Source organism: Rhinolophus hipposideros (assembly GCF_964194185.1).
Source record: "Rhinolophus hipposideros genome assembly, chromosome: 3".
In the NCBI taxonomy this organism is placed as follows: Eukaryota; Metazoa; Chordata; class Mammalia; order Chiroptera; family Rhinolophidae; genus Rhinolophus; species Rhinolophus hipposideros.
The window spans coordinates 61759011-61786963 of NC_138049.1; the positions used below are offsets into that span (position 1 = coordinate 61759011).

Genomic DNA, 27953 nt, shown 5'->3' on the forward strand with positions numbered 1-27953 from the left:
ACCTAAAACTTAATATTGGAGCAACAAGTATTCGTTGATTGCAATCCTTTTTTGTTTTGTCTGAACTATTTGCCAGATGGTTTCTGTCATGGTTATGCTAATTAAAATGTATTGCTTAATATTGCTTGCTTTGACTCATGCTCTAGCTTAAAAGATTTCTCATTTTATGGCATTTGTTAACTGTCAGCTCTTCTTTACCCTACTTCCTTAAAAGTTTTTACTTCCTTTTCCTCCTACCCTTACTTAGATTTGAGTTTGTTTTTGTTGTTACTGCAATGGTGATGTAATGATTTTTAGACACATGTGCTGGGTGGTTCCCCAGATTCACAAATATTGCTTGTCTGAAAAGAGAATTCCAGACACTTTCACAAGCCTGTCTCATCGAAGCTAATTTTAGAATGATTGTGTTGAATGAAATGTGCCTAAAATTGCTTGTTAGTCATGGTGGTGGGGATCCTTTTTGTCCTTGGGAAACAGAGATAGTTAAAAGTTTTCACAAAAGTATCTTAGTGTGCCTGATTCGATAAATGTGCAGTTTATTGTTGTGTAGTGTGTAATCAAAAGTTGGAACTTGGAAAAATGAAATTTGAAGTAAATTTGAGTTATGATTATACAAAGAATTCTAAAACAGCTTAAAATGGAAAAGAGTGATGATGATGTTTTACACTTTTGAGGGTGGCTGTATATTTGAGTTGTATTCGCTGCTCATTTATTGCATTAAACGTTATTCTGTTGTAAGGTCCTTTTAGGTTATCTGCCAAATAAAATGGAACCACATGGATTAAGATGCTAAATTCTACTGCTGATTGTTTTAAAATAAGCTGCTTAAGATTATGTAAATAGAGATTTTAAGAATGAATTCTGTCTGCTAAGGAGGCCACAACTATTAGAGTACAAGTTCTCAGGGCTGCCCACTAATTGAGAAATTACATAATATAGCTTTGAGTCAAAAGAATTTTGAATATTGGATTGCGTCAGCTGTTACTTAATATTTGGTGTTTCCTTTTAGATAGCTGATCTCATCTTAGAAGACACTGTATAAACAGCCCTATTCCCAAATAAAAGTGCTGAGTGAAACTTGCTTAATTCATTCTCTTTTGCTGGTTACATTTATAGAATTTTTTCATAGACTGTTTTTTAAATTATTTTTAGCATAGAAGTTCCTAAAGCAGGATTAACACAATAGCCCATTTAAACAAGCTGTATATTTGAGAGTAGAACAAAAGTCATTCATCTCCAGTAGGAAATTAAAGAGTTGTTCACAACCAATAAATTACCTGATTCTGACAAAGACTAATGGAATTAAGTAAGTGTGACTGGGTTTAATAAATATAAGCCTAAGCATCCTTACAGGCCCTGAAATGAACACAAGGTCCTGCTGTTGGTTAAAGTCAGTCATGCCTTACAACTTGCTAGCTGTCTTGCTGTAGAAGCTCTAACGTAAGGCCCTTGAAATAGGCCCCATCCCCCAAGCATTCATCTATTTAAATACATGACAGAAGATGGTAGAAGAGAGTTCAGCAGCTATTCGTGTAGTAGGAGTGGTTATTGAATTAGGACATACTTTGTTGTAGGCCCGCAACTTTTGAGTTAAAACACTGCAGCTGTTTCTCTTCCTTTCCTTATATCTTTCTCTCTCTCTCTCTTTTTTTTTTTTACAATAAACTCTTTTTCTCACAGACATTTTGTGTAAATCCAAGGAGGAACAAATTCCAACTTCCTACTATAGCAGTTATGTCCTTATTGTCTGTCTGAATAGAAAAATAAGTATTTTACTTTTTTTTTATTTTTTAAAAGGCAACGGACAGCCAAGGCGTAGATCCATCCAAGACCTGACTGTTACTGCAACAGAACCTGGTCAGGTAAGACTTAACATTTGAATTTTGAGTCTTTGAAGAATAATAATGAGCAGAAATCAAGAATTAACTGTATTCTACAAAATTACTTTTATGAGTAGACCCAAAATTGTCATAGAGAAGTTCATTGGCACGTGACCTTAACCACTTAGGGGAAAAACAATCTGGATGCTATTATTAACTTGAAGGATAATTTATGAAAGGGTGATTAATTCATTAATGCTCTGTGCATGTTATCATGCTATGTGTTTTTATATCCCATAATAAGGAAGTACTCGATTTTGTAATTTAACAATTTGTCATTATCCTTGTCCTTTAAAGGGAATCATTAACTATTTCCCCAATAAGATGTCACTCCTCTGGGATCACGTAAGACTCTGACATACCTGAAGGATTCTTAATGTCTTTTACTTTGTCATATTTACTAGAATAATGTTTTTGTGAAATATCCTTAAGACAGTATTTACTAAGCAGATGGATAAACTCTAGAAAGGCTTCTATTCCAGATGTTAAGATTTTCATCCTACATCTTTATATTTCTGGATGCTCCTCTAAACTCCCCTTATCTCTTTATGGCTGCCTCTTTGTAGATGATCCACACAGTGCTATAATTTAAGCCATTACAGACTAGTACAGAGTTTTAAACAACCAAGTATTAAAATTACAGCTCAGTCATTGTTTTTTCCTCCCTTATTCAGATTGACATCATATATAATTTATATCATATTCTTAAAATGAATGAGAGCTAATTATGAGGTGTTTGTTGATTTATTTTCAGTTATACAGAAATTTTGTGAGTACAGCATACATCTGAAGTAATAAAATTATCCCATGGTCTATATTCATGTAAATTATATAATTATATATTATAAACAATGTGATTTAACTTATGGTAAAATGTATTAGTATTTTTTATCCTAGAAAGGTGTTTTCTTATTTCATTTTTATAACATACTTTAAGTTTTGGAGATTCTTTGTCGTCGTTAATAAAAATTTGAAAGCCTTTCTGGCTATCAACTAACAAAAACCACTTAAGATATTTAAATGATAAATATCTTTGATCTTCATTTATATCTGGAAATATTTATTTCTCACAGAGTCTATACACTCACTCATACACACATACATAATATACATATATACAGACACACATATATACACACACATACATATATACATACACATACAAATACAATTTTTTATATACAGAGGGTGCCAAAAAATGTATATAGATTTTAAGAAAGGAAAAAACTATTAAAATTTTATAATAATACTCAATATATACCGATATCAAAAGCTAAATAAATACAAGTCATATATGTACATTTTTTGGGCACCCCTGGTATATATACACACATTCATGTTATTATATATTTTATGATATTAAGTGATTTCATTTATTTAATAGCAGTTTTTTCAGTATATCTGCTTTTGTGAGACCCCAGAAATTTTGAATGAAGTTTCCCACTTTTCTCCCCCTCAAATACTTAAAAAGTATTGATTAGGGCATTTAGTAACAGATAGTTTGACATCTGGTATTTGCTTTGATTCCTTAGAGGTTTGATGAGATCAGCCTTTTTTACTGTCTTTATTATTGGCATTGATATTCCAAGTATAAGAAACTCTAGCCCCAATGTTCTCACATTGACTGGGAATGAAAACCTTGCCCTTAGACAGTTCAGGAGCAATTGCTAGTGCAAGTGCTTTCCTCTGTACTCCAGTAAAGGCATTGCTATAAATCAGGCCTGATCACCATACCAAGCCTACTTACTTCCTCACAAATTGTGTTACTCAAGGTTATGATTGTTACCCTTTTCATTTACCATACCTTCAGGTAGTAAAACACTGGAACTGAAGCAGACTATGGTTGTGGGACAGTCATTTGCATGAATTGTCATGGACTATTCCAAAAGATTTGGGGTGAGGGGGCAGTTTGATATGCAGTAAAATACGTTCTAAAATAGGTGATGTCTAGCCACTGTATGATCAGTTTTTAAAATTGACTCCCTCTTTCTCTTACTTTAAGTATCAGTAACTTAAAATGCCTAATACCTAGTTTGGGATGAGAATGACAAGCAGTAATCCTAATGTATTTGTACTATGAAAACATTTTCCCCTGAAAATATTATGATAATTGACCATTAAATATTTTATGTACTCATGAAAATAACATTCATAATTTGAAGAATTTCAAATAATGCACAATATGAATTTTCAAAATTGAAGGTATAGTTCTTTTTAAAGTCTGGCTAAACAGTGATTAAACACATGGCATGGGGATTGTGTTTTGACCATGGAGATTTCTAAAGAATATGAAGAATTTACCCACCTAGTAGTACAAGCATCAGAGGAAGAGAGAGAACGTAGATAGTTTACCATTGCATCTCATAGAGGAAAAGGAACTGAACAGTTTCTGCTTTGACTCTTGATCTTAATAAAATCTGATATTAATAAAATCACTTAGACTTTCATCTGTAAACTAAAATTAAATTGGTTGTTTTTATACGGCCACTTCTGTTGAGAGAAATAGTGAACAAAACAAGCTTCTTAATTAAAAGTAGTTGTGTAAGTATTTCTTAAACTCACAAAACACAACTCACTTTTAAATTAATTAATTCAGGTTTTTATTAATTCAGGAAGCTTATTAAGCACAATGAATCTGGACTCCTAACCACTTTGAAAAGTTACTGAGAAATAAAAAGCAGCCGGATGTCCAGGAACGGAGCTGACATTGAGGCTTCAGTGTTAGAATGTAAACAGTTTCTCAGAACACCAGTAGACAAGGTTATGTTGAGACCATGACAAGATGAGCCAAAACAAGACCATTTTATAATGTTGTGTAAGCACGGACAAAAGCAAAGTCCCTCTGCCACCCCCAAGATGCCAAAGCATTGCCCTCTCCCAGGGGATGTGAGTGACTGCGGCTTCTTTACCAGGTGCAGTTCTGTCCTCACTCGTCTTCCCTCCCTGTTTTCTGACTGTAGGCAATCTACAGTGAACCCTTCCTTCCATGGAGCCTCCCAAAAAATCACAAAACAGAATCCCAAATCCTATAAGCTCTTTCTAAAACCCTTTTACTGAGACACGCCACTGTGCCCCCTGGTGAGCTTTCTACTTCACTGCAATGAAAACTAAACCCAATTCATCCCACATGTGTTCCTGGTGATCTTTGGGGGGGGGGGGGGGGGTTGCTACCAAGAAGGCCCACTGTCCCCAAGGAGCTTATTTGGGCAGATCAGACTTATGCCCAGATCAATTTTAAAAAGTAACAACAGGTGCCATTTATTTATTGCATACCAAATTTGTGCTAGTCGAGCCTTTAATATATATTATTTAATCTTAACACTGTAAATGTGGAATTGTTTATTTTCCTCATTTTGCAGATAGATACACTGAGGGTTAGACAAACTTACCTAAGTCTCTTACTTCCCTGAGACCGGTCAGTAATTGCTATCACCAAGTTTTGAATCCAGATCTGATTCCAAAGCAAACAAACTCTGGACTGGCATTTCATCTTGCATATAAATTTGAATGTTAACGCATTCTAAAGTAATCCTAGATCTCTTCAGATTCAAATGGTTTGGCTTCTGATAGTCTGCGTTGTCATTAATTATTTAAATAGTTTTCAGCAATGCTGAACTTCAGCTGTATCTCGTTGTGCAAGGCTAACCCACCTTGAATAATGGTGGTTGCACAGATTTATTTTTTACACATCTGGGTGAGCCTTTCTATGTTTCACTAAAAATATACTTTCATGTATACCTGTATACCCCTTCTGGACATATATCCAATATATGTTTTCAAGATTTCTCTGGAGGGGGCTTCAGTCAATGAAAATCACAACTGCAAGATGATACAATTATGATTACTCAGAGAACTAGACATACTAATAACTACCATGTTTCCCTGAAAATAAGACCTAGCCGGACCATCAGTTCTAATGCGTCTTTTGGAACAAAAATTAATATAAGACCCCGTCTTATTTTATTATAATGTAAGACCAGGTATAATATAACATAATGTAATATAATATAATACCAGCTCTTATATTAATTTTTGCTCCAGAAGACGCTTTAGAGATGATGGTCCGGCTAGGTCTTATTTTCGGGGAAACACGGTATATTTCAATATGGGCTTTAGAATGTTACTGTTAGTAGTCAGGTATGTGACTTTGGGCAAATTCCTTAATTTCCCTGAGCTCCAGCAACCTTATCTGCTGGTGGGGACTGTGACACCCACACTTCGGGGTTCTTACAACATGTGACAACACCAGACATACAACAGATGCTTAATGCATGTGGTGTGCTGACTCCCAATAGTGTGCCTCCCAGGGTTCTTACCACTTTTTTCCTCTCACTATAGTGTACTATCCAAAAGTAAAACAAAAATAGCACTTGGAAAAAAGTAAAATTTGTTGGCATTCTATTCTTTCTGTATCATAAGAGAAGCTCCTGTCAGAGATCATGGAAAGTATTTGCTTTATGGCCTTTTATCACATATCCAGAGACATATTGTTAGATGTTATTTTTATTTAAGGGATATAATTTATTGTACTACTACTTTTGTCCATCCAATCTCTAGCTTCTTTAGTGTAAATAATTTTCTGTTAAAGCTCTAAATCAGAAGCTTCCATAATAGTTTTAAATAGTTCCTGGTTCATAGTATAACTTTCTATTGAAGAATTTAAAGACCAAAGAAGAATAAAATTCTACAATTTCTTTGTAATGAACTGTAATGAAGCCAGAATTAGACTGAGCCTATACCTTCAGATTAGAAAGAATGTTTTCAATGTATGGATTTAATTGAATTATCTGTGACTGTCATAATGGAGGAAGTACCCTTGTAAATCCCCATTACCAACTGATACCCATTTCTTTTTACTATTTAAATTAATCAAATTTTAACTAAGCAAGAATATTATATAAATTAACATTTAATCTCTGTGTTTTGTGCTCGTATAATTTTAGCGACTAAGATTTCTGAGGATTTTAAATAGCTTTAAAATGTCAGTCTAACTGGTAGCACTTGCCATAAATTCTTGCCTTACGAAAACATTTTCCCAGTCTTTCAGGTGAGACATAAAAAGAAGCAAAGCTTTATTTTTGTCTGTAAAATAACTCCCAATTTCTTTTTATAAATGTAGAGATAAAGTTCTGGTAAAGATCCAATTTTCGTTCGTGTCCACTGATGGTAATTTGCCTCTGCGGTTTAAATTTGGCTTAGAATTCTTTTGCTGCCCTAAATTGCTATGTGGCATTTCTGTACTCTCGTAACCACTTTCATATCCAATCCTTGTGGTAAGTCAAGTTTCTCTATATCTTTTAAACTTTGAAGTTTATACAAGCATAGAAAACTAATTGTAATTGTCTTGAAGGAAGGAGCAACCTAAGTGAGTTAATAGTTTGAGAACATTTATGGCCATCAGAATTTTACTAGTGATTATTTTTAAAAAGTAGCTACTATAAAATAAGATTTCTTTCATAAGAGGTTGTGAGCAGTAACATAAATTTAATCCACAATCTAGATTTAAAACAAAAATTGTCAGATACCTGTTCCTCTTATTTATACCTTTTATTTTTCAGGTGTTCAAAAAATACACTTATAGCTTGTTTTTAATTATTTCTTTCTTTGTTTTTTTATACAAACATGTTAGCATATTATGTTATTCATTGAGATATCAGTTTCTTGAAATGTGAAGACTTATTTAATTTTGGATTTAAATTTAACTCGTTAGATCTTTTCTTGTAGCTTTAAAGAAAAGACCAGTTTTGAAAGTTGACCTAAAAGTATTAGCCTACTTTCTTAGTTTTACAGCTATAGGAAATCTCAGGTAGAACAAATGAGTGTGCACATGAGGGGCTAAGAGTTTCTTGGAAAGTAGAAGATAAAAAGCAGTAAGTGGCAAAGAATTTTCTTGGGACAGATACAAACTTAAAGATCACTATAATTCATACTAGTCCAAATAGGATTATTTGTTTTAAGATGACAAATGTTCTGTGGCTTTTTTTAATATACAAAATCCATTTTTATATTTTATAAACCTAATTATTACTTGTACTGTATCTTGTTTCATTTCTCATAACTGATATTGAGTCTTACGTGTCACAAACACTTTTTTTTCCTCTTGAACTGTTAAAAATATTAATATAAAATTAGGTTGACTATAAAACCCTCCTCTGCTAGCACTTTGAAGAAAAATTATTCTTGTTTTACAATTGAAGTTATAACTATGGTCAAATCAGTGTACTCTTTAAATCACAAGACTTGCTTTCAGCCAAAAAGGTTAAAAGGACTCAGTAATAATGTCATAACAGCCATAATTGTTTTACCAAGGATAGTAGCACCCTAAAAGTAAGAGTTACATATTTCATCACTGGTTCTCTTTGGTGTTTATTCTTATTCTTATATACAAAATATAAGGTTTATATACAAAAGGTATGTAAGCCTAAGCCCCAGTATGTATTTGTTTGTTTGTTTATATTAAATTTATTGGGGTGACATTGGTGAGTAAAATTATATAGGTTTCAAGTGTATAATTCTATAATACATCATAATTCTATAATACATCATATATGTATATGTGTGTATATATGCACGATATATATAATATGATGTATTATAGAAATATATATATATACACACATATATATGTACATATATGTATGTGTGTGTGTGTGTGTGTGTATTGCATTGTGGGTTTACCACCCAAAGTCAATTCTCCTTCCTTGACCCCCTTTACACTCTTCTACCTCCACCCCCCGCATTCTTCCCTTACCCTCTGGCAACCACTAAACTGTTGTCTGTTTCTATGAGTTTTAGTTTTTCTTGTTCATTTGTTGCTTTCAGTTTTATATCCCACATAGGAGTGAAGTCATATGGTTCTCAACTTTTTCTGTCTGATGTGTTTCTCAGCGTGATAATCTTAAGATCCATCTACGATGTCACAAATGGCAGTATTTTATCTTTTCTACAGCTGAGTTTAATATTCTATAGTAAATACGTACCACATCTTCTTTATCCAATCATTTGTCAAAGGACTTTGGTTGTTTCCATGTCTTGGTCACTGTGAATACTGCTGCAATGACCATAGGGGTACATATATCTTTACAGATAAATGTTTTCAGATTTTTGGGGGTAGATACCCAGAAGAGGGATTACTGGGTCATATGGTAATTCTATTCTTATTTTTGGGGGGCACCTCCATAATTTTCCATGGGGGCTGTACCAATTTACATTTCCACCAGCAGTGTATGAGGATTCCTTTTTCTCCACAGCCTCTCCAATGCTTGTTAGTACTTCTCTTGTTGATGATAGCCATTCCAACTGGGGTGAGGTGATATCTAATTGTGGGTTTGATTTGCATTTTCCTAATAGCTAGTGAAGGGGAGCATTTTTGGTTTATCTGTTGGCCATTTATATGTCTTCTTGGGAGAAGTGTTTGTTCAGGAGCTCTGCCCATTTTCAGTTGGATTATTTGTTTTTCTGTTGTTGAGTTGTCTGAGTTCTTTATGTATTTTAGATATTAATCCCTTACCAGAGGTGTTGTTTGCAATATCTTCTCACATTCGGTTGGTTGCCTCTTTGTTTTGTTGATTTCTTTTGCTGTGCAGAGCTTTTTAGTTTGATATAGTCCCATTTATGTATTTAGCTTTTATTTCCATTGCCTTTGGGGTCAAAGTCATAAAATCTTCTCTCAAGACCAAGGTCCACAAGTTTAGTACCTATGTACATTTAGTACCTATGTCCATACATTTCATTGTTTCAGGTCTTATATTTAGGTCTTTGATCCATTTTAATTTTTGTGACAGATAGCAGCCTAGTTTCATTCTTTTGCACATGGCTTTCCAATTTTCCCAGCACCATTTATTGCGGAGACTTTCTTTTCTCGTTGTATGTTTTTAGCTCCTTTTTCAAAAATTATTTGCCCATACATATGTAGGTTTATTTTGTACCAGTCTCATTTCTGAGTGCCAGCAGTTTATATTATCATTTTCTTCAATGAGTATTTATTATGTGGTTATCGTATATTCAGCAGTTTCCTAAATCCTGGGGAGTATAATGCAAAAATACCACATGATCTCTGCCCTTAGGAGATTATAATGCTTTTGTGAAATCACAAACATTGAAAGTAATACAAAGCATTGCTGGCTCAAGTTGAAGTTTCTGTAGGAATGGACTATAAATATAGCCAAAATTCAAAGAGAAAAAATGTCTTTGTGATAGGGTTTAGTCACTGAATATGTTCTATAAAAGAACTGTGATTTTGACCTAGAGGAGGAATTATTAGGTGCTACAAGTCTACTTATATATTCCAATCTTACACTTACAACAACCCAATTATGTGCCATTAAGTGAGCATTTTTATTGTATCAAGACACTTCAGGTACATTATTTCATTTGATTTTTTTATAACCTGGTAAGGTAGGTAATACTGTTCTCATTTTACTATTGACTCTTAGAGGTTAAATAACTTACCTAAAGCCACACTGCTAATAAATGGCAGACCAGAAACTCAAACTCTGGGTAGTATTGTCTCCAAGGCCTGACTTCTGAGCTGTTGCTACTTCTCATCCACACTTAATAAATGAAGAGCCTAAGGCTCAGAGAGGCTGAGTTACTTGTTCAAGTTCACACAGCTATAAATGGCAGATCTGAGATTTAAACCCACGTCTCCAAAGTCTAAATCATGTGAATTTGCTATTTGACTCTTTTTGACCTATAAAAATGGCAGTTTTATATAGTTCATTTTCATACATTCTCTTTGCACTATAGTGTATTATCCTTGAAAGAACACAGGGTCAAGATTAAAAGCAGGGAGGGAAGCAAGGGCATAATTAATTGTCAGAGGAGAGAGAATCGGGTAGGTAGGGGAAAGCTGCCCACGGAGGCTCAGTAACGCCAGAGTCAGGATTTCAGAGCTGATCCAGTAACAACCGAATAAATGAACGTTTTGTGTTCTGCATTCTGCTACGCACTCCTCATCTTCAAACATAGGTCTGGTCTTGTGTGCAAAGAACTAAGGATTTAGCGAGTATGAGCACATGATGTTGAAGGGATCCTGAGCTGGTCCTTATGGAATGGAGAGGAATTAGCCAGGAGCAGAGAAGAGAATGAGCATCTTGATACAAAGGGTTCCTTTATAATGTGGCATTAATGAACTAAGGTTTTGGAAAGACCTGTGCGATACAGAGTTTTAAATTGTTTATGGTATAGAAAAGCCTTTTGGAATTTCTGAAGCAATTTCACTAAGTATCCAAGATGAAAGTAATATTACATCAGTTTTTCTTTTCTTCTAAATTATTTTATGGTTTAATCTCTGACGTTGTTATAAAAAACCTTTTCACTATTTAGTATCCTAAATCCATTGTGCATTTTCAAGGCTTAAAATCACAGAATTTTAGCTCTGGATAGAACACTAGAAGTCATCACATCCTTAACCCAATCCCAACCTCTTTCCAGATAAGGAAAGCAAGACTTCTTGAAGTAAACTAAATCAGACATCACACCACTAATTATGGTTCTAGTTAAACTCACATCTGCTAATTTCTACTCAAGAGTACTTTATACTACTGTATTGAACTTATTTTTACTTGATGCAATCTTTGAGTGTTTCTATGTTTACATATTGAAACTGGATGTAAGATTCTAAATGTTTGGGGTTTTTTTATGTTTACTTTGTATAACTCCATATTCTTATTTTTGAGTCTCTTATTGGGTATTCAAGAAAAAAAGATGCTTTTTAAAAAATTTTTATGAAATTCATTTTATGTCCTTTAGAGTTTTTAATACATAAAATACAAATACAGAGAATCCACGTAATATGTAAGCTATGAAACCTGATCATAAAATGAACACTCATGAACCCACCACCCAACTTAGGAAATGGAACATGATCAATTTCCGTGACTCCCTGTGTATTCCTCTCCTGTGGCCTCCCTGTCTTCCTCTCGCCAGCCCCCAATGCCTTTTTCTGTTGTATATTACGTTTGTAGATTTTTTATAATTATTCTTCATCTGGTTAAGAAATTCTCTTAAATGAAATTTAAGTTTGTTAAATGGATGTTAAGTTGCATCCAGTGCTTTTTATGCAACTATTGAAGTGTTTCTCGTTTAATCTGTTAATGTGATGAATTGGATTAATAGAATTCCTAATTTGAGGTAACCTTTGCATTTGTAGAATAACTTCGTACTTTTAAATTATTATTATTGCGTTTACACTGACTAATTCTGTTTGCTAATGTAATTTTTTGAACTTTTGACTTTTGCATTTATTTTTATAAATGAAATTAGCTAATAATTTTTCTATACTGTCCGTGTTTATTGATCGGTTTTTACTGCCTTCACAGGATCAGTCAGGAAGTGTTTCTTGTTTTTTCTAGAATAATTTCTTTAAGATGGAAAAATGTCGTTTTCTTGATGTTCGATAGAACTCACCTATAAAACCGTCTAGGCTTGGTATTTTTTATAATGTATAAACATTTTGGTAATTTATGTTTTTGCAATTTGTCTATTTCACTCTAAGGGTTTTTTGTTTTTTTAATTTTATTTACTAACCACAAAATTTTTATAGTATGTCCTCATTCTTATTTTATTTTTTTTGAGAAGCTTATAGCTTGGTTCTTTTTCTAACTATGTAAGTTAATTCCTTAGCTTTTCAATTACTACTGCTTCTGATTTTTTTCCTATAAATATGTAGAATTAAATATTCTTCTCTAAGTGCTTCTTTAGTTGCATCCTATAAGTTTTAGCATGATTCAAGTTAAAATTCAGTTCAAATATTTTCTAATTTATATTTTTTCTTTGACCAATGATGAGTTATTTAGAAGTATTTTTAAATGTCTAAACATGGGTTTTTTTAAAGTTACTTTTGAATTAGTATAAAAAATGTTTTATATGACACTAAATTTTTAAAACTTTTTTGAGATTTGTTTTATAGTTCCGTACATGATCAGTTTTCATAAATGTTAAGTGCTTTAAAAACTGTATATTTTCCATTTTTTACTCATAGGCATAGGGTTCATATAATAGATCAAGCTTGCATTTTATGGAGTTCAGATTTTACTGTGTGAGCATTTTGATTTTTGGTCTGCTTTGATATATCATTTACAGAGGATCATTAAAATATCTCACTGTGATGGAGAATGTATCCCTTTCTCCTTATAGTTTTATTGCTTTATTTAGAAGCTACATAGGTACAATCTACGTTATAATAGGTACAGCATGTAAATTTTGAATTGTCATATACTGAATTGAATCACTTATGTCTCTTTCTCTTATACTTTTTTGCTCTAAAATATATTCTCTCTAATATTAATATAGCTATATAATATTATTTGGGGTAGTTTTTCCTGGTTATCTTTTTTTGATCCTTTAACTTTGTTTTCTCTATTTCTGTGAATTGGATATGGCTCATAAACAGCACTTAATCCAGCCTGACAATCTGATTTTTTAAATATCTTGAGAGTGTAATCCATTTACATTTATTACGGTTACTGATAAGTATTTTTCTCTCCTACTTTGTACTTTATTTCTCTTCTCCTTTTTTGCCTTCCTCTGGATTCAGTGTATTTCTCATTCCATTATTTTTCTCTCTGATTTTGGAGTTATATATATTATTACTTTTAATAATTACCTATGAAATTTTAACGCTCATGCCCAACCTAAAGGTAATGTTTTTACCCTCATCCTGAACACTATAAGGATTTTTAAATCTACGCTCCTCTTGTTGATGCTATCATTATCCAGATTTTAGTACCATCTTATTTATTTGTTTGGTAATTCTATAAATTAGTCATTATTTCCATTATTAAATATTTTCAGTGTATGGATTCATACTTGTGTTTAGCAGTAATCCTGATTAGAACTTGGCCCTTCCATCAGGGAAAATATTTTCTTCTCCCTGAACAACATGCTTTAGAAATTCTTATGGTAAGAGTCTAGTATGAATGGTAGACTCAGTTTTTGCTCATCTGAGAAAGTTATTCTGACCTCATTTTTCACATTTTTGTTGGCTAAATAATTCTACGTTCGCAATTATTTTAGCAGTTTGAAGATATTCCACTTTGTTCTGGCTTTTCTTGTTGCTATTGAGAATCTGTTATTCTTTTAGAGATAACCTATCTTTTCCCTCTGGCTACTCTTTACTGTCTTCTGTTTGTCTTTGTATTTTAGAATTTGGTTATAATATGTCGATGTTTAACTCAGCATTGTAGGTTTTCTTATTTGTTTTGCTCAGGATTTGTTACGTTAGGGATGTGTTGTGTCTTCCACCAATTTTGGAAATTTTTTGTGGATTCACAGTGGATGCATTTTCTTCCCTCCACCCAGAGCCACTGCCAAGACAAATTTACTTGCTGTTTTCTTTTGTACGGTAGATTTTTTTTTTCCTAGTTCACTCTTTCTCCATCACGAAGCCTGTCTTGGGTTTTAGCTTTAAGCATGGGGGTTCTCTAGCCTTAACTCCCATCCTATAAAGGCCCAGGACTTTACACCTGTTCCTCTGAGTGCAGCAGGCAGTCAAAACAAAAGCTCTAGGTTATTGGTGTTCAATATGTGTATGTATTTGTGTGTGTGTGTGTGTGTGTATGTGTGTCTGAGAGAGAGAGAGAGAGATCTTAGAAGATTTACTTAGTTTTTTTGCCAGAGTGTTGTAGGACTTCTACTTGATAGAAATGGAATTCTGTCCTTTGTCTTATAATGGAAATTTTTTCTTGTCATCTTTTTTTAAAATTACCTTTTGTTTCTCCTGTCACTTCCTCCTATAGGTGAACAGTAGGTCATCCAGTCCTAGCATCAGAATGATCACTACCTCAGGACCAACCTCAGAAAAGCCAGCTCGAAGTCATCCATGGACCCCTGATGATTCCGCAGGTGATCAGTTTATTTCCTCATTATAACTATGAAGTTGAATTTACCTGTTTATTTTCATTTAGGGGTGTCATTAATCTTTACAAAGGTAAGCATTGTACAGTAGTTTAGATTTTCATTATCAATAAAATCAATTATTTACTGATAAAAATGTCTTTTTTTCCCCTTCTTCTCCCTATCCCCAGTCTCTTCCTCCCCCTCCAGCCCCACTCCAGTTCAAACCGTTGTTTCTCAGTCTAGTTGTGTAGGACACAGCTCCCTGGCCCATGCTGGTATTATGAGACTTGTGCTCCTCCCAGCTGAAGCAGTCGGTCCCTGATTGTTGGTCAGCCACTCACAGCAGCTCACAGCAGCTCTCGCCAGCTGCCAGCCTCTCACACCGTCTGCTGGCCACCGGCTACTCATGGTGGCACATGGTAGCCGATGGCAGCACACAGCAGCCAGCAGCAGCAGCAGCACACAGCAGCCCATGGCAGCTCACGCCAACCTCCAGCTGCTCCAGGAGAGCTGTTCATAATCTTAGCTATAGATGGTGCGGCTCGCTGGCCCATGTGGGAATCAAAACAGCGACCTTGGCATTAGGAGCACGGTGCTCCAACCACCTGAGCCACTGGGCCAGCCCAAAAATGTCTTCTTGAGTACTGAGACACAGACCATTTATTTGCCCTCTGCATTTTTTGCCCCAGATGCTAAACATGTATTTTGAAGATGATTTGTTTTGGGGCTTTCCCAAATAGGAAGATACTGTATTCCTGATACTTCAGGTCTGTGATTGTCCCATTATAATCCACCCTACTGGATGATAATAGTAAAGTCGTTAATCTTTTAAATACCTAAAAGCAACAGAAGGTTAAAATTAATCATCTTCATCTCAGTCTTTTGTTTTAAAGATACAAGATATGATGTACTTTAGTGAGAAAAAAATTTCTAACCATTGACTTTTTTAATCATTTTTAACTGATAGGGAGATTTCATTTCAGTTATGTAAATATTCTGTTAAATAGACCTTTAAAAGCCTGTTAAGCATTATTAAGGCTCCCTAATATGAATAACTAACTGCTCAAAATATTAGTATTAAAACCTAGTGATGAAGTAGTTTCATTATAGGCAAGCAGGAAATTATGTGGCATAGTGGAATTTGCTTTTCCTAAGCATTAAGGTAAATACTCAGCAGTATGCTGACATAATATTATTATTTATATGTTATGTCAGAAGAAACGATGATCTAGACCTTGGAAAATTAAACCATTTGGGATTTTATATAAGATCAGCTATGTTATTAATAATGGCAATTAAATTGAAATTAAAAAGCATTCTGTGTTTGCAAACTGAAATACTGCTTACAAGTATTTATAGATACTTGGCATGGCTTAGTCAAATTCATAATTTAATTTAAAAAATTAACTGAGTGGCTTTTCTGTGTCATGTAAGATAGAACTATGTTTAGCCAAGGGTGTACTCTCTGGTTTTAGTAAGTTTAAATTTAGTGGTAGGAAAACTCCTCTAAGTTTCACCCCCAGCACAGCCGACTTAGGATTGTTTTAGAACTTTCACCACTACAGAGCACATGTGCAGGTTTCATCATCCCGTGCTTCTCAGAGGCAAACAGAAATGCCCTTGACAGATTTGATCATTAACGGTCAGGTAATAGCAGCTCTTTTAGGTTCTTAAGCCAACAGTGAGGGAGTACTCATCCTGACATTACATCATTTGCCTGATGGCGGGACCTCCTGACTTCAGCCTAAACTAATCTAGACGTGCCAGTCAGCTGTGGCAGATTGTGAATGCATGAGGGTAAACTAAAAAATTCTCTTATGTCCCTCTCACTTAACTGCTCTTTTCCACTTCATGTGTGTTCCCACCTCTCCAACCTCCACCTCATTTTATTTTTCTGGGACCTAAAATACCACAAAATATTGATAGCTAGAAATTGTACATAAGTTCAGGTTGCAATATCAACTGAATTTTTTTCTTTTTGCCTTAAAATTATTGCAAATGTGTGGTTATTATTTTTAAATAATGTTGAACTCAATTTTAGAAGTTGTGCTGGTTTAAGTTTATAATTAATTTCAGGTTTGCACTATTTCTAAGAAAAGTATTGATGAACAACCTACTAGACTAGATTACAGGTAAGAGATAGGTAAATCCTTTTTATTTTGAAGGCTCTGACTCAGGAAAAAATTAGAAGCCCGTAAGTAAAACAACCTAATTAATTTGATTTTTTTTTTTTTTTAAGTTTAAAAGGGGGAAGATTTCTTTTTATTTTTCAGAGAAAAATAAAGAACATAATGATTTAATAATCATAGCACATAATGAGTGCTCTTGGGTTTCTATTTATAATATAGTGGAGATAAAAGGAAAAAAAAGACAGTTGTACCCAAGAGCGGCTAGCAAGAGATGCGTAACCCAGTGGAGGAAGCCATAGAGAGGTGGAAAACTCACTGAAGATTTTCTCCTGTGCTTAGTACTTCATGGAGACAGAAGTATAAGAATTGGCCCATTGCTATCTGATTAGAGTCATAGTACTGGCACCTAAAGACAAACCCATCATGCTACATAATAAACTACTAAATTTTCAGTACAAGCTGAGTGTTTTAATAGGCAAGATAGAAATCAGTTTGATAAGACCTGGCATCGTTTGCAACTTCTTTGTAAAATAGTGAGACTTGTTCTTTAGTCATAAAGCAGAAAGGAGAAGACAGCATTTCACATGAAGGGAACTTCATACTGAGAGAATATGAGATGGTTACGAGTATTGTGTGTTAGGGGCCAGAAAAGACATTTTGCCTAATTTAACCAGACAAATGTGAGTCTTGACATTAAAGAAATGAGCTTGGATTTGATTAGGAATTGAAACATTAAAAAACAAACTCTCATGGAAACATCCTTGCTGCCTTGTAGCAAATATCCTTGCTGACTAAAAACTAAATTTCAGTTTAAGTGAGAAAATGAAATCTCATGTCTTGGTTTTAGCAAAGTAATAATAATCAATAAAGGACCTTAAGTTCCCCACCACTGAAGGGCTTTAATTGTTTGAATAAATCCTTGGACTATTTTTTCACCCCTGGAATACGTTGATATGTGTAAACATTGATGTGTATTATACTTAACATTGATATATATTATACTTGATTCTAAAATATGTATCAGATACAGGGTACTGATTTAATAAGATATATCAAGTATCAAAGATTTAAGAAAGATTAATAGTGGAAATGTTAAATTGAAAAAACTCAAGACATTTAATGTTTCCTGTAAAGTCAAGGGGAAATCATTTTCAATCAGTTTTAATTTTGTGAAAAGTACTGGGGGAACATAGTTTGAAATTACTGTTAGGGGTAGGGAGTGGGTTGGTCAGAGAAATAAATTAACTGTATTTCTTGTTCAGCCATTTCAGAAAAATATTTGTGTTAGTATATGATTTTCGGGTAAATAAGGCCCTATTGGGCAATACTCAGTTATTCTTTATGCACTCGTTTTTAATAAATATTACTTTTTCATTCTGAAGTACAAATTTGACTATTTAAAAATACCCTTCCTTCCTAATCTCCATGTAGTGTCCATAACAATAATAATAGTAACCACACAGCCATGTGCTGAGGACTTAGGATATGCCAGCTCTGCATGGTATTTTTTATATGCATCATCTCATTTCGTTTGATTTTGCTTCGTTTTTGGAGTTACTTGTAAGCACGTTCTCCATAGCTTGAAAAAAAGCTAGATACCAGTCAATGATAAATTAGGAGGTTACTGAACCATCACACTGTCTCAGATTTTTATTGCATTGGATGCAGTATCTTGCTATCATCCTGACCTTGCCTTTATCCACACCACTCTTTCAAGGAGTTACTTGTCAGGAAAAAGGCTGAACAGCACTTCACTTGTTTAGCTCATTTATTCTCTGCTAACGGTGGGAAAACAGCTACTTCTGAAAGAAAAGTCCATGATTTCACAGTTACCTACCTTCTTCTGGAACTATTGTACATAAATGGTAATGTTGAGGAAAGACCATTTCATGCTCCTCATGCAAGTTAGGGCAGTTTTTAAAATACATTCAAATACGTTCAAATGGAAAGCTATCCATTCAAATAGTTTGATAAAATTGACTGGTCATTTGAATGAGCCCATTTAACTGTTTTGGGCCTGACTTTGAGCCAGTTTTCATGTGTAGTATACTCCCATCAATAACATCTTTCATTTTCTGCAGTGATTCTCATTAAGAGGGTTGGGATGGGGACTCAAACTAGAATCTGTATAAAGTGAAGATGGTCCACTGGAAGAGAATGTGTTTCTTGCTTTCCTCTTTTCCCTGCTAAAAAATACTAATGTTGCTGACACAGCCTTATAATAAACTTAGCACAAACAAGGAAAGACAGAGATGTGGGTTTGATTAGATAGGATCTGGGAAGACTAAATTTAAAATATAAAGGGTATCACTGTTTTTGTTTTTAATTAAACAAGAGCTTATAAGCTTTAATATTTAATTGAATATGGTTGCATTCTAGCTGGTAATTGGATTATCTTCTGTTTACCTTTAGAATTCAAAAATAGACTTCATTACAACAGTATCTTTTGTGTGTTATTTAGGGGAAAAAATTGCCAATATTTCATGTATGCTTTCCTGCTTTTTGTTTATAATAATTTGTGAAAGAAAATAAATGTATGCTTGAATTCCAGATACCAATGGATCAGATAACTCCATCCCAATGGCTTATCTTACACTGGATCACCAACTACAGGTAAGGGAGTACTATACTTTCTCAGTGAATGTTTACTCTTTCCTTAGAAAAAGTTTAGAGAATTTATCTTTAAAATTGATGATTGTGTTCTTAGCTGTCATTATATATTCATTTATTTAGGCTTTTGGTTAGCCTACCTAATCTTTTTAAAATCAAGTTAACATAAATGATTCTTTCATTCAGGTTAATCAAATTTAAAATTGGCAAATTCACGTTCTTATCCTAACAGTTATCTTAAAATAGTCATATCTTTAAGACTGCCAAGAACAGCATTTGTACTCTTTGATTTCAGTGCATTAAAATATAAAGCTCATACAAGCTCATATGAACATTGTCATGTTCATAGTGACTGAAAATACAAGTAATACATTCAGTGTCTCCTCCTGAGTACGAGAGCTACAAACATCTTTTAGTATAATACAATTTGGCGACCTGAAATCTAAAACCAGAGGCCAAGAGTACTCCAGTCATGGCTCTCTGTAACAACAAAGTGTTAAAACAGTCAAGTGTGAATTTAAGTTCTGAGTTAACACTGACAAAAGGACACAGATTTTCTAGGACATGGTTTAATACTTATTTTTAAAAGATCATTACTTTAGTGCTATAAAAATACATGATAGTCACTGTCTTAACTCTCAGCTAGATATTGAGATTTGATTTAATTATGTTTTAACATTCCTGATTTATTTTCAGCCTCTAGCACCATGCCCAAACTCCAAAGAATCCATGGCAGTGTTTGAACAGCATTGTAAAATGGCACAAGAATATATGAAAGTTCAAACAGAAATTGCATTGTTACTACAGAGAAAGTAAGTTATCTTTTATAAATAAAAATGAAAACTCATTAATATTTTGAGTTTAAAGTATGTTAAGATGCAATATTATTTGAAGACATGAAAACTTTATAATTTTTAGAATTAATCAGTAAGCATATTTCCAACTTGAAGATTTTATAAATCTTTAAGTTTTAAGCACCCTTTGGCTATTTTTCATGCAAAACTCAACCCTTTTGACTGTATCATGTTAGTACTAAGGAAAGTAAACTGGTGTTACATAAACATGTGTTTTATATTCTTAGTTTTAAAGTTAAAAGCTGTTTCGATTTATTGTTATGAAAATTTGTTTCCTTGGGCATAGGTAAAATAATTTGATTTACTAATATTCAGTTGTGTTTTATCTTTAAAACATTTTTGTAGATATGTTCATTCCAGGTGTTGGTTTATGAGAGCAGAATTATTAGAAGGCTTTGTTTCATAACATATGAATGTTTTTCTGGGGAGTTTTGTACTCACATGTGTTTTTCTGAGAATTACAGAATCTGCCCTTTCTTTTTTAAAGATATACAGTACAATTTTCATACTCCTTTATTTGTAATTCTTAAAAAAATAGTTTTCTTAAGCATGACTCTCACGAAATTTTATACCTGAAGCTGGTTTATGGTAGTAACTAAAATGAAGTGTTACAGGGAAAAAATCATGGAAACTATATGTATACATGGTAATAGGATTCCCTGTATTAATTTTAATCTTAAGTAAATGAAAGTTCTTGTTTCCTGAAATAATCATTGGAAAGCTTTCTATATGTATGTCAAAATGAAAAAAATTGTTTTATCACAGTTTACTGATACAGTGATTTAAATGAATTCAACCTAGTATCTTAAAGGTAAGACTAAATAGGAAATAAATATAGAATCTGCAAATTGTACAACTAATTATGGAACTGCTGACACTTTATGTTTAAAAAAACACTTATTTCTTATTTCACATATTTAACCTACACTTTTTTCATACTTTAATCATTTGAAAGCGAAGTTCTGTGCTGGAAAAAAATAGTAGATTGAAGGGATGTGAAAACTGACAGTTTTAATCAATTTTACACTTGATCGTAGCCAAAACGCCGAGAAGCGATTTTTTAAAATCAGTTTTAAACACTTAAATACTACTAGGAAATCATTTTGTGGACTTTGCATTAATGATTCAGTTATATCCAGTAGCTTTACTTTAGGAGTTAATACTTAATACTCCCCCAAATCAATGGGATTTTTAAAAGTTTATCAGGCTATAGAAGATTCCGAGGGTCTTTTCCTGAAAATATTTGCAAAAGTGAGTAGTTTAAAAGGGGTATTTTGTTTTTGTTATTTGTTTTTTTGTTGTTGTTTTTTAGTTTCAGGTGTACAAAACCATGTAGTTAGACATTTACACTCCTCACAAAGTGATAACCTCCCTCCCCCAATCTACTACCCCTCTGACATTATATGTAGCTGTTACAATTCCATTGACTCTATTCCCTATGCTGTACTCCACATCCTGTGACTATATGTACATTTAAAAAGAAAAAGAAAAAAGAGGGTGGTACTTTGTATTGTTTACACTGTTTTAAAATAGGAAAGCGGTTTTAAGTTGATAGAATCTATTTTAAATAACTTGCAAATGTTCCCTTAAACTACCATTTTGCACAGTAGTTAGATAGGATTTTGACTTCAGAATGTAAGTACATGAGTGTAAAAGTAGAATGTGAATAATGAAAACTTCAAGTGCTATTTTCCTATAGTCAGATAAAAGCCCTTTCTAGCCTTTTTTCTTCCTTCCTACACAAAAGGGATACCAAATGAAATTTGCTAAAACTGATTATACCATTTTATCTGTTTTCACTAATTGTCTAAGTAAAGTTACTTGTTAAAAGGATTCTGATATTTGTATGGTTACATCAGAAGAGTGGATGATGGTTTCCTTTCTAACCCATAATTATATTTGAGTAGAGTATCTAAGATGCATAATGATAGACCCATAATAAAAGTTCTAATTCATTGAGTTTCCATCATTAGCTATCAAGGTATGAATTTTTCCATCATATAGAATATCTTATTATGTGATATTTGTTTTTAGGCAAGAACTAGTTGCAGAACTGGACCAGGATGAAAAGGACCAGCAAAATACATCTCGTCTGGTACAGGAACATAAAAAGCTTTTAGATGAAAACAAAAGCCTTTCTACTTACTACCAGCAATGCAAAAAACAACTAGAGGTCATCAGAAGTCAGCAGCAAAAACGACAAGGCACTTCATGATTCTCTGGGACCCTTAAATTTTAAAATATGCAAAGAAAGACTTTTTTTAAAGGAAAGAAAAACGCTTATAATGACAATTCATGAGTGTTAGCTTTTTGGCGTGTTCTGAATGCCAACTGCGTATATTTGCTGCATTTGTTCCTCCGTTTATTTTCCTTTTCTCATGTGGACATGCAATTCTACTATCTCCTTGCATAACATGGGGGCACTTGTGACTTGAATAAGCAGCAGTTCTCCACTTCAGAACAGATGCAGTGAACCGTGGCTGTATATGCATGCTCTGTGTGTGAAGGCTAGCCTAACAGAAACGAGGTATCAGACTAGCTGCTATGCGCAAACATCATCTTTTTTCGAGGTGGAACCTCAAGAATGATTTTGTTCTTGTATCTCATCTCAAAAAATGAATAAATTGTTTTCCAAAATATGCTATATACCAAGTTAAAGACAGGGTATTATAAATCTAGAATAATTGGTGGTGCATTATAGAAATGCAGAGCCTTTTTAGAAATAGTTTCAAGTGAGGGCTTTGATGCCAGCATCCTTGGATCAGTACTGAACTTAGTTTCATCCATAAAATATTTAAAGGTAAGTGGCAGTTGCTGTATTTAATAAAAGCATATTTCATTAGAGTAAAATTTGACCATGGTACATTAAATAAAGTGGAACCCTTTTTTTTTTTTTTAGGTATAAAGATTTTTAAATCTATGATGAGTGTATGTGTGTTGAAACTAAAGCTTTTATGACTAATAATATGAATATCTCAAATGAAATTAAAAGGTAAATGAACACTATCCAACTTAAATGATCATTCCTTCCTGCAATGATTGTTGGATTGTTTCACTATATATTTGAAAAAGTAACGAGAAATAATGGAAAATGGAAATAATTACTCCAGCGAAAAGACTTGGACTTACATACTTTTACGATACCAAATGCATATAAAACCTGGCAAATCAGGAGATTTTAGTAAGGAAGTTAAAGAAGTGATTATAAACTCATCAATTATCCTATTTATCAATATTGGAATAATTGATTTTCCTTACAAACCCATCCTAGAATGCCTGCTGCCTTTCAACACTTTTAAGGGAATTTCAACACTTATAGACAGAGATTTTATATTGTGAACAGTAACTTTGCTACCAATTTTGGAAATAAAAATAATAATAAAACTTAATTGAAACAATAGACTACATAAGATCTATTTTTTCAGTTGTTATTAAATCATATTTTGATACCAATACAAGGTGTCTTTTAAATAAGGGTGTCATCAACCTCATTTTTATAGCATTAATGTTTTATGAAGAAAAAATTAAAAATGAAAGCATAATTGCTGTGACTATTAGAATTATATCGTGATTGTATTGTAGTTTTGCTCTGTTTCAGATAAGCAAGTTGATCTAAGAAGTTATCAAAACTATTCTTAAAAATGCTAAAGCAGGTAACTTTTTCTTTTGTTATTTTTTTCCTCTTCCCATTGAGTTTTATAATGTATTCTTTGTGTATACAAGCAATAAAGGTAAAGGACAGTTTGTATTAAACTGTGTCATTTTTAGCTTCTTCAAAATTTAGTAAGTTTTGTTTAAATAAAAGGAAGCTTATCATTTTATTAAATAAAAGGAGGCTTATCGTTCCCAAATAATTTGATTACCTAGCTGAAAGGGATATTGGGCATCAACATTAATAATAAAGTAAAATTGGCACAGAAAAGAACAGTAGACTAAGGAAAAGCGTAACTCATCCATAGCATTGCTGCTTGGATGTACATCTGTCACTCCGCCACAAGGGACCTAGTCAGTATTTAGAGACTTTTCTGATTGTCACAGAGCATGAGAATCCGAGTGTGGATGCTAAGGCTTGACTTTTCCATTAAGATTTAGTATTACAGAATTCAGATTTTATTTCTCAATCATTAATGTATTTTTGCTATACATTACATACTTAAAGGGAAAACTTTTTTATTATTATTGTTATGATTACATGCAGTCACTTCATAAAAATATCCGAATAGGTAAATGAAAGAAACTAGTAGTTTTAAGTCATGGTGCCAACTGCAAAGAAAGCCTTTGCACACTTGCTTGTTTGTTTGCAGTAAGACTTTCAGCACTGTAGTTGTCCTGGACGCTGAGTGCAGTTCATCCTCACTGGGCTTTTAAGTAGTTGTGTGGCCAAGCTCGTACTTTTTAAGTCCTGATTATCCTTGATTGGAGAAAAGGAAAGCAGGGATCATTAACAGCCAGTTTCCTCAGTGTCTCACCCATCAACCCTTCAAACAGATATTAACAAGGAGCCAACTTTTAATTAACTCTGGTTTTAGCATTTATTCTAACCCTCATTTTGGGGGTAGAAATAGCAAATAGACAAGCAAGTGGCCAAAAGACCCCAGTCTAAGAAATTCACTAATACAATCTCTGAACAAACCTTGATTACATTTCATTTTTGCCTCCAGGGAAAGAAACAAAGGTTTTATCTAATCTAGAATGAAATACTCCTCAGCAGTAAAAATGTTTCTTGAGTCAAATAAAAATTAGTTAAGATTATTTACCTTATAGCAACACAGCATATTGAAAAAATTTGTTTAAAAGTTGTTTACAAATGTTTCACTATTTTGCTGAAGTATTCTAGAGGACTGAATGTCTTTTTTTTTCCTAGTTTCTTTTGTGTTCCTAGTTTCAGCTCCTGCCTATAGCCAGAGATCACAGGCTTTGCCTGTGAAACTTCTGTTTCTTTCTGTAAGTGTGTGTGGTTTTCAGCGGTCAGCTCTTCTCATCAAATGGTAGGAAGTTCTACTTCTGTCGTTTAGAGCATTTTATGTAAAATGATGTAATACAGAGATCCTTGTGTATACTGTATAATTGAAGGAAGCTTTCTAGATTTATTTTTGTTTATAATAAAATTCAGATTGTTATTCTAAACTTGTTCATAAAAATGGTGAATGACTTATCAGCAAATGAGCTGTGAGGTGTTCTGCTCCAGCAGCGTATTTACCTTACACAAAATCGAATAAAAACTGAAAAGTCAGTGTTCTTAGAATACCAACACTGTTGTAACATAATCGTGATTTTTGAGATACTGGGTGATTGGCCAGTTAACACATCATCTTCAATTCAAAGTTTTCGTTAAATGGGTGCTCTTCACTATCTCAGTGAATTCTACTTTGTATGAAGTACAACATAGCATACATTGCTAACTGATTCTTCTAATTAGAAAAGTGATTTCTTTTCGTAATATATCTAAGTTACATTAAGGATTTCATTCCTTTATCAACCTACTAGCAGCCCCCCAACCAACACATATGCACATTATAAACTCTACTTTCCTTTTAGTAAATCTATCCATTCATTCACTAATTCCTTTACACAGATATTTACTGAGAACCTACTGTGTTTCCCCCAAAATAAGACCAAACCAGACTTAGCATGATTTTTCAGGATGACATCCTCTGAACATAAGCCCTAATGCGTCTTTTGGAGCAAAAATTAATATAAGATCCGGTCTTATTTTCGGGGAAACACGGTACTATAATCCAAGCTGCTGTGGCTAATGCAAACTTACATGTCCATTTCACTCACATGGTAGTTAGATGGCATTCCCATTTCACAGATGGGAAAATAGGCTCCTAAAGGTTAAGACTTGTGCCAGAGTCTGCTTTTCCATCATTTATGCTAAGCAGAATCTCATAGAAGAGTGCTCTGTGGCCACTATTAGTCTATGATAAAAAGAGCATAGGAAAAATTTTAAATTGGTAAAGAAAGGAAGGGGAACATGAGGTAACTTTGAACTTGCAGGCGCGGGGGCTTTATAACAGCTCTAGATAGCAACAAAGCCAATACTGAGACCCACATGTGTCTTTTAAACCTAAATCCGTGCTCTAAACCACTTTGCTACACTGTAATTTAAAATGCCCACTGAGTGCCAAGGTGCTTCAGTTTTCACATTCTTTGTTGGGTCAGGTTCCTTCATTCTTCCACCTCTTTCACCTGGAAAATGTGCTAAAACTGGAAATACAAATAATGATACTGTGCGGCTTGGTCTGGAAAGAAGACTTGTTCTCAACTCTATAGGAAAGTGAGGCTTAACCCAGTTTTTTTCACTTTTTTTGGTTGTATTTTTATTTTTGCCTCGTTTTTCTATCTTTGTTTTTTAATTGGGGTATATTTTTAATACAATAAAGTGCATCCATTTTAAGCGTGCAGTTTATTGAGTTTGACGTATGTATACACTTGTGAAACCACCCAACATCCAAGATACTGCACATGTCCTTCAGCCCCGAAAGTTCTCTCATGTCCCTTTGCAATCCATTTCTTCCTTTACTCCAGGCCCCAGACACTGGTCTGTTTTCTAGAATTTTATATCAGTGAAATCATACCATATGTACTCTTCACTTTTTAAGCTTTTTTCTCTCTCTTGAATAGTTGTTTTAATTTCCTTAAGAGGAAATTTTCATGATATTACTTGTAGTGACACTTGAAAACCTTTCAGTGTCAGTGTTTGAGGGAAAACGTAAGTTTTAAGAGGCAATGTTATCATCTTCTGAAACATTTATGACTTTATTTCTAGTTTTTATAGAAATTTAATTCTTTGCTCACAAAATTCCCTGCATTTGTTTGTTAAAGCAAGCCTATTTATATCCGTATTGCTTAGGTGTATAAAATGTGAACGGACTTGGCAAGAAGCATATTAATAGGAATATGGTAGTTTTCAACAAATATGGTTGATCAATTTAACTTTCAAAAAAAAATTTTCTGCTTTCCATCTTTATTTAAATTGCAACTGCTTTTTGCTTGCTTAAAATTCTAGGTATGGGGGCTGAAAAAAATTAATATTTTTCCTCCCACCATCTAAGTTCTTCTAGCTGAGCTAATCATCAAATTAATAGAGACAGACTAACCAGAGAAAATCAAATTTAAATACATGTGCATGAAAAATTCACATAAGCATGAAAATTCCAAAGACAGTGAGGCAACATTGGGTATAAATGACATTTTGGACAAAGGAGAGAGGAAAGGGACAAGGTATTAGATTTCAGAAGTAAGAATGGGCGAGTTACAGGTATTTGAGGAAGAGCAAATTTCATGGCAGGCAAATGCTTGCTGGGCAACTCAGAAAAAATGGGACACAGGGTATCTAGCTGCTAACAGGCCCCTGCCTGAAGCTCTCCTATTTACCATACTTAATTCAAATTAGGCTAAGGCAGCATCCTAAGATTTCCTTCCTGAAGCAGGTTTTTCTATATGAATCTCTTAGGCAGGAAGTGGGGGGGTGGAACGGGGGACAGAAGTTCTTTTTGAGTCTCATTTCTTAAAATCAATATAGGAGCATTTGTGACAACATGGATGGATCTTGAGAGTAGCTAAGTGAAATAAGTCAGGCAGAAAAAGCAGAGAACCCTATGATTTCACTGATATGTGGTATATAAACCAAAAAC

General features: G+C 33.6%; 1 protein-coding gene across 6 annotated transcripts in view; it reads left to right on the forward strand.

Annotated features, from left to right (window-relative positions):
* MAP3K7 (mitogen-activated protein kinase kinase kinase 7) overlaps positions 1-27947 on the forward strand; it is a 69423-nt gene extending 41476 nt beyond the window's left edge. For 2 of the 6 annotated variants that reach the window (XR_013993155.1, XR_013993157.1), the window contains 6 exons: positions 1798-1862; positions 14621-14726; positions 19401-19462; positions 20156-20271; positions 22348-23113; positions 23912-27947. Coding sequence is in view for 2 of the 6 variants with exons in the window: in XM_081045281.1 (XP_080901407.1) it covers positions 1798-1862; positions 14621-14726; positions 19401-19462; positions 20156-20271; positions 22348-22528 (530 nt within the window). In the remaining 4 variants the exon portion in view is untranslated. Of the gene's footprint in view, positions 1-1797; positions 1863-14620; positions 14727-19400; positions 19463-20155; positions 20272-22347 lie in introns of all 6 variants that reach the window. The other 4 variants (XM_081045281.1, XM_081045280.1, XR_013993156.1 and 1 more) reach the window with 3 other exon arrangements.
* The last annotated feature ends 6 nt before the right edge of the window (positions 27948-27953 follow it).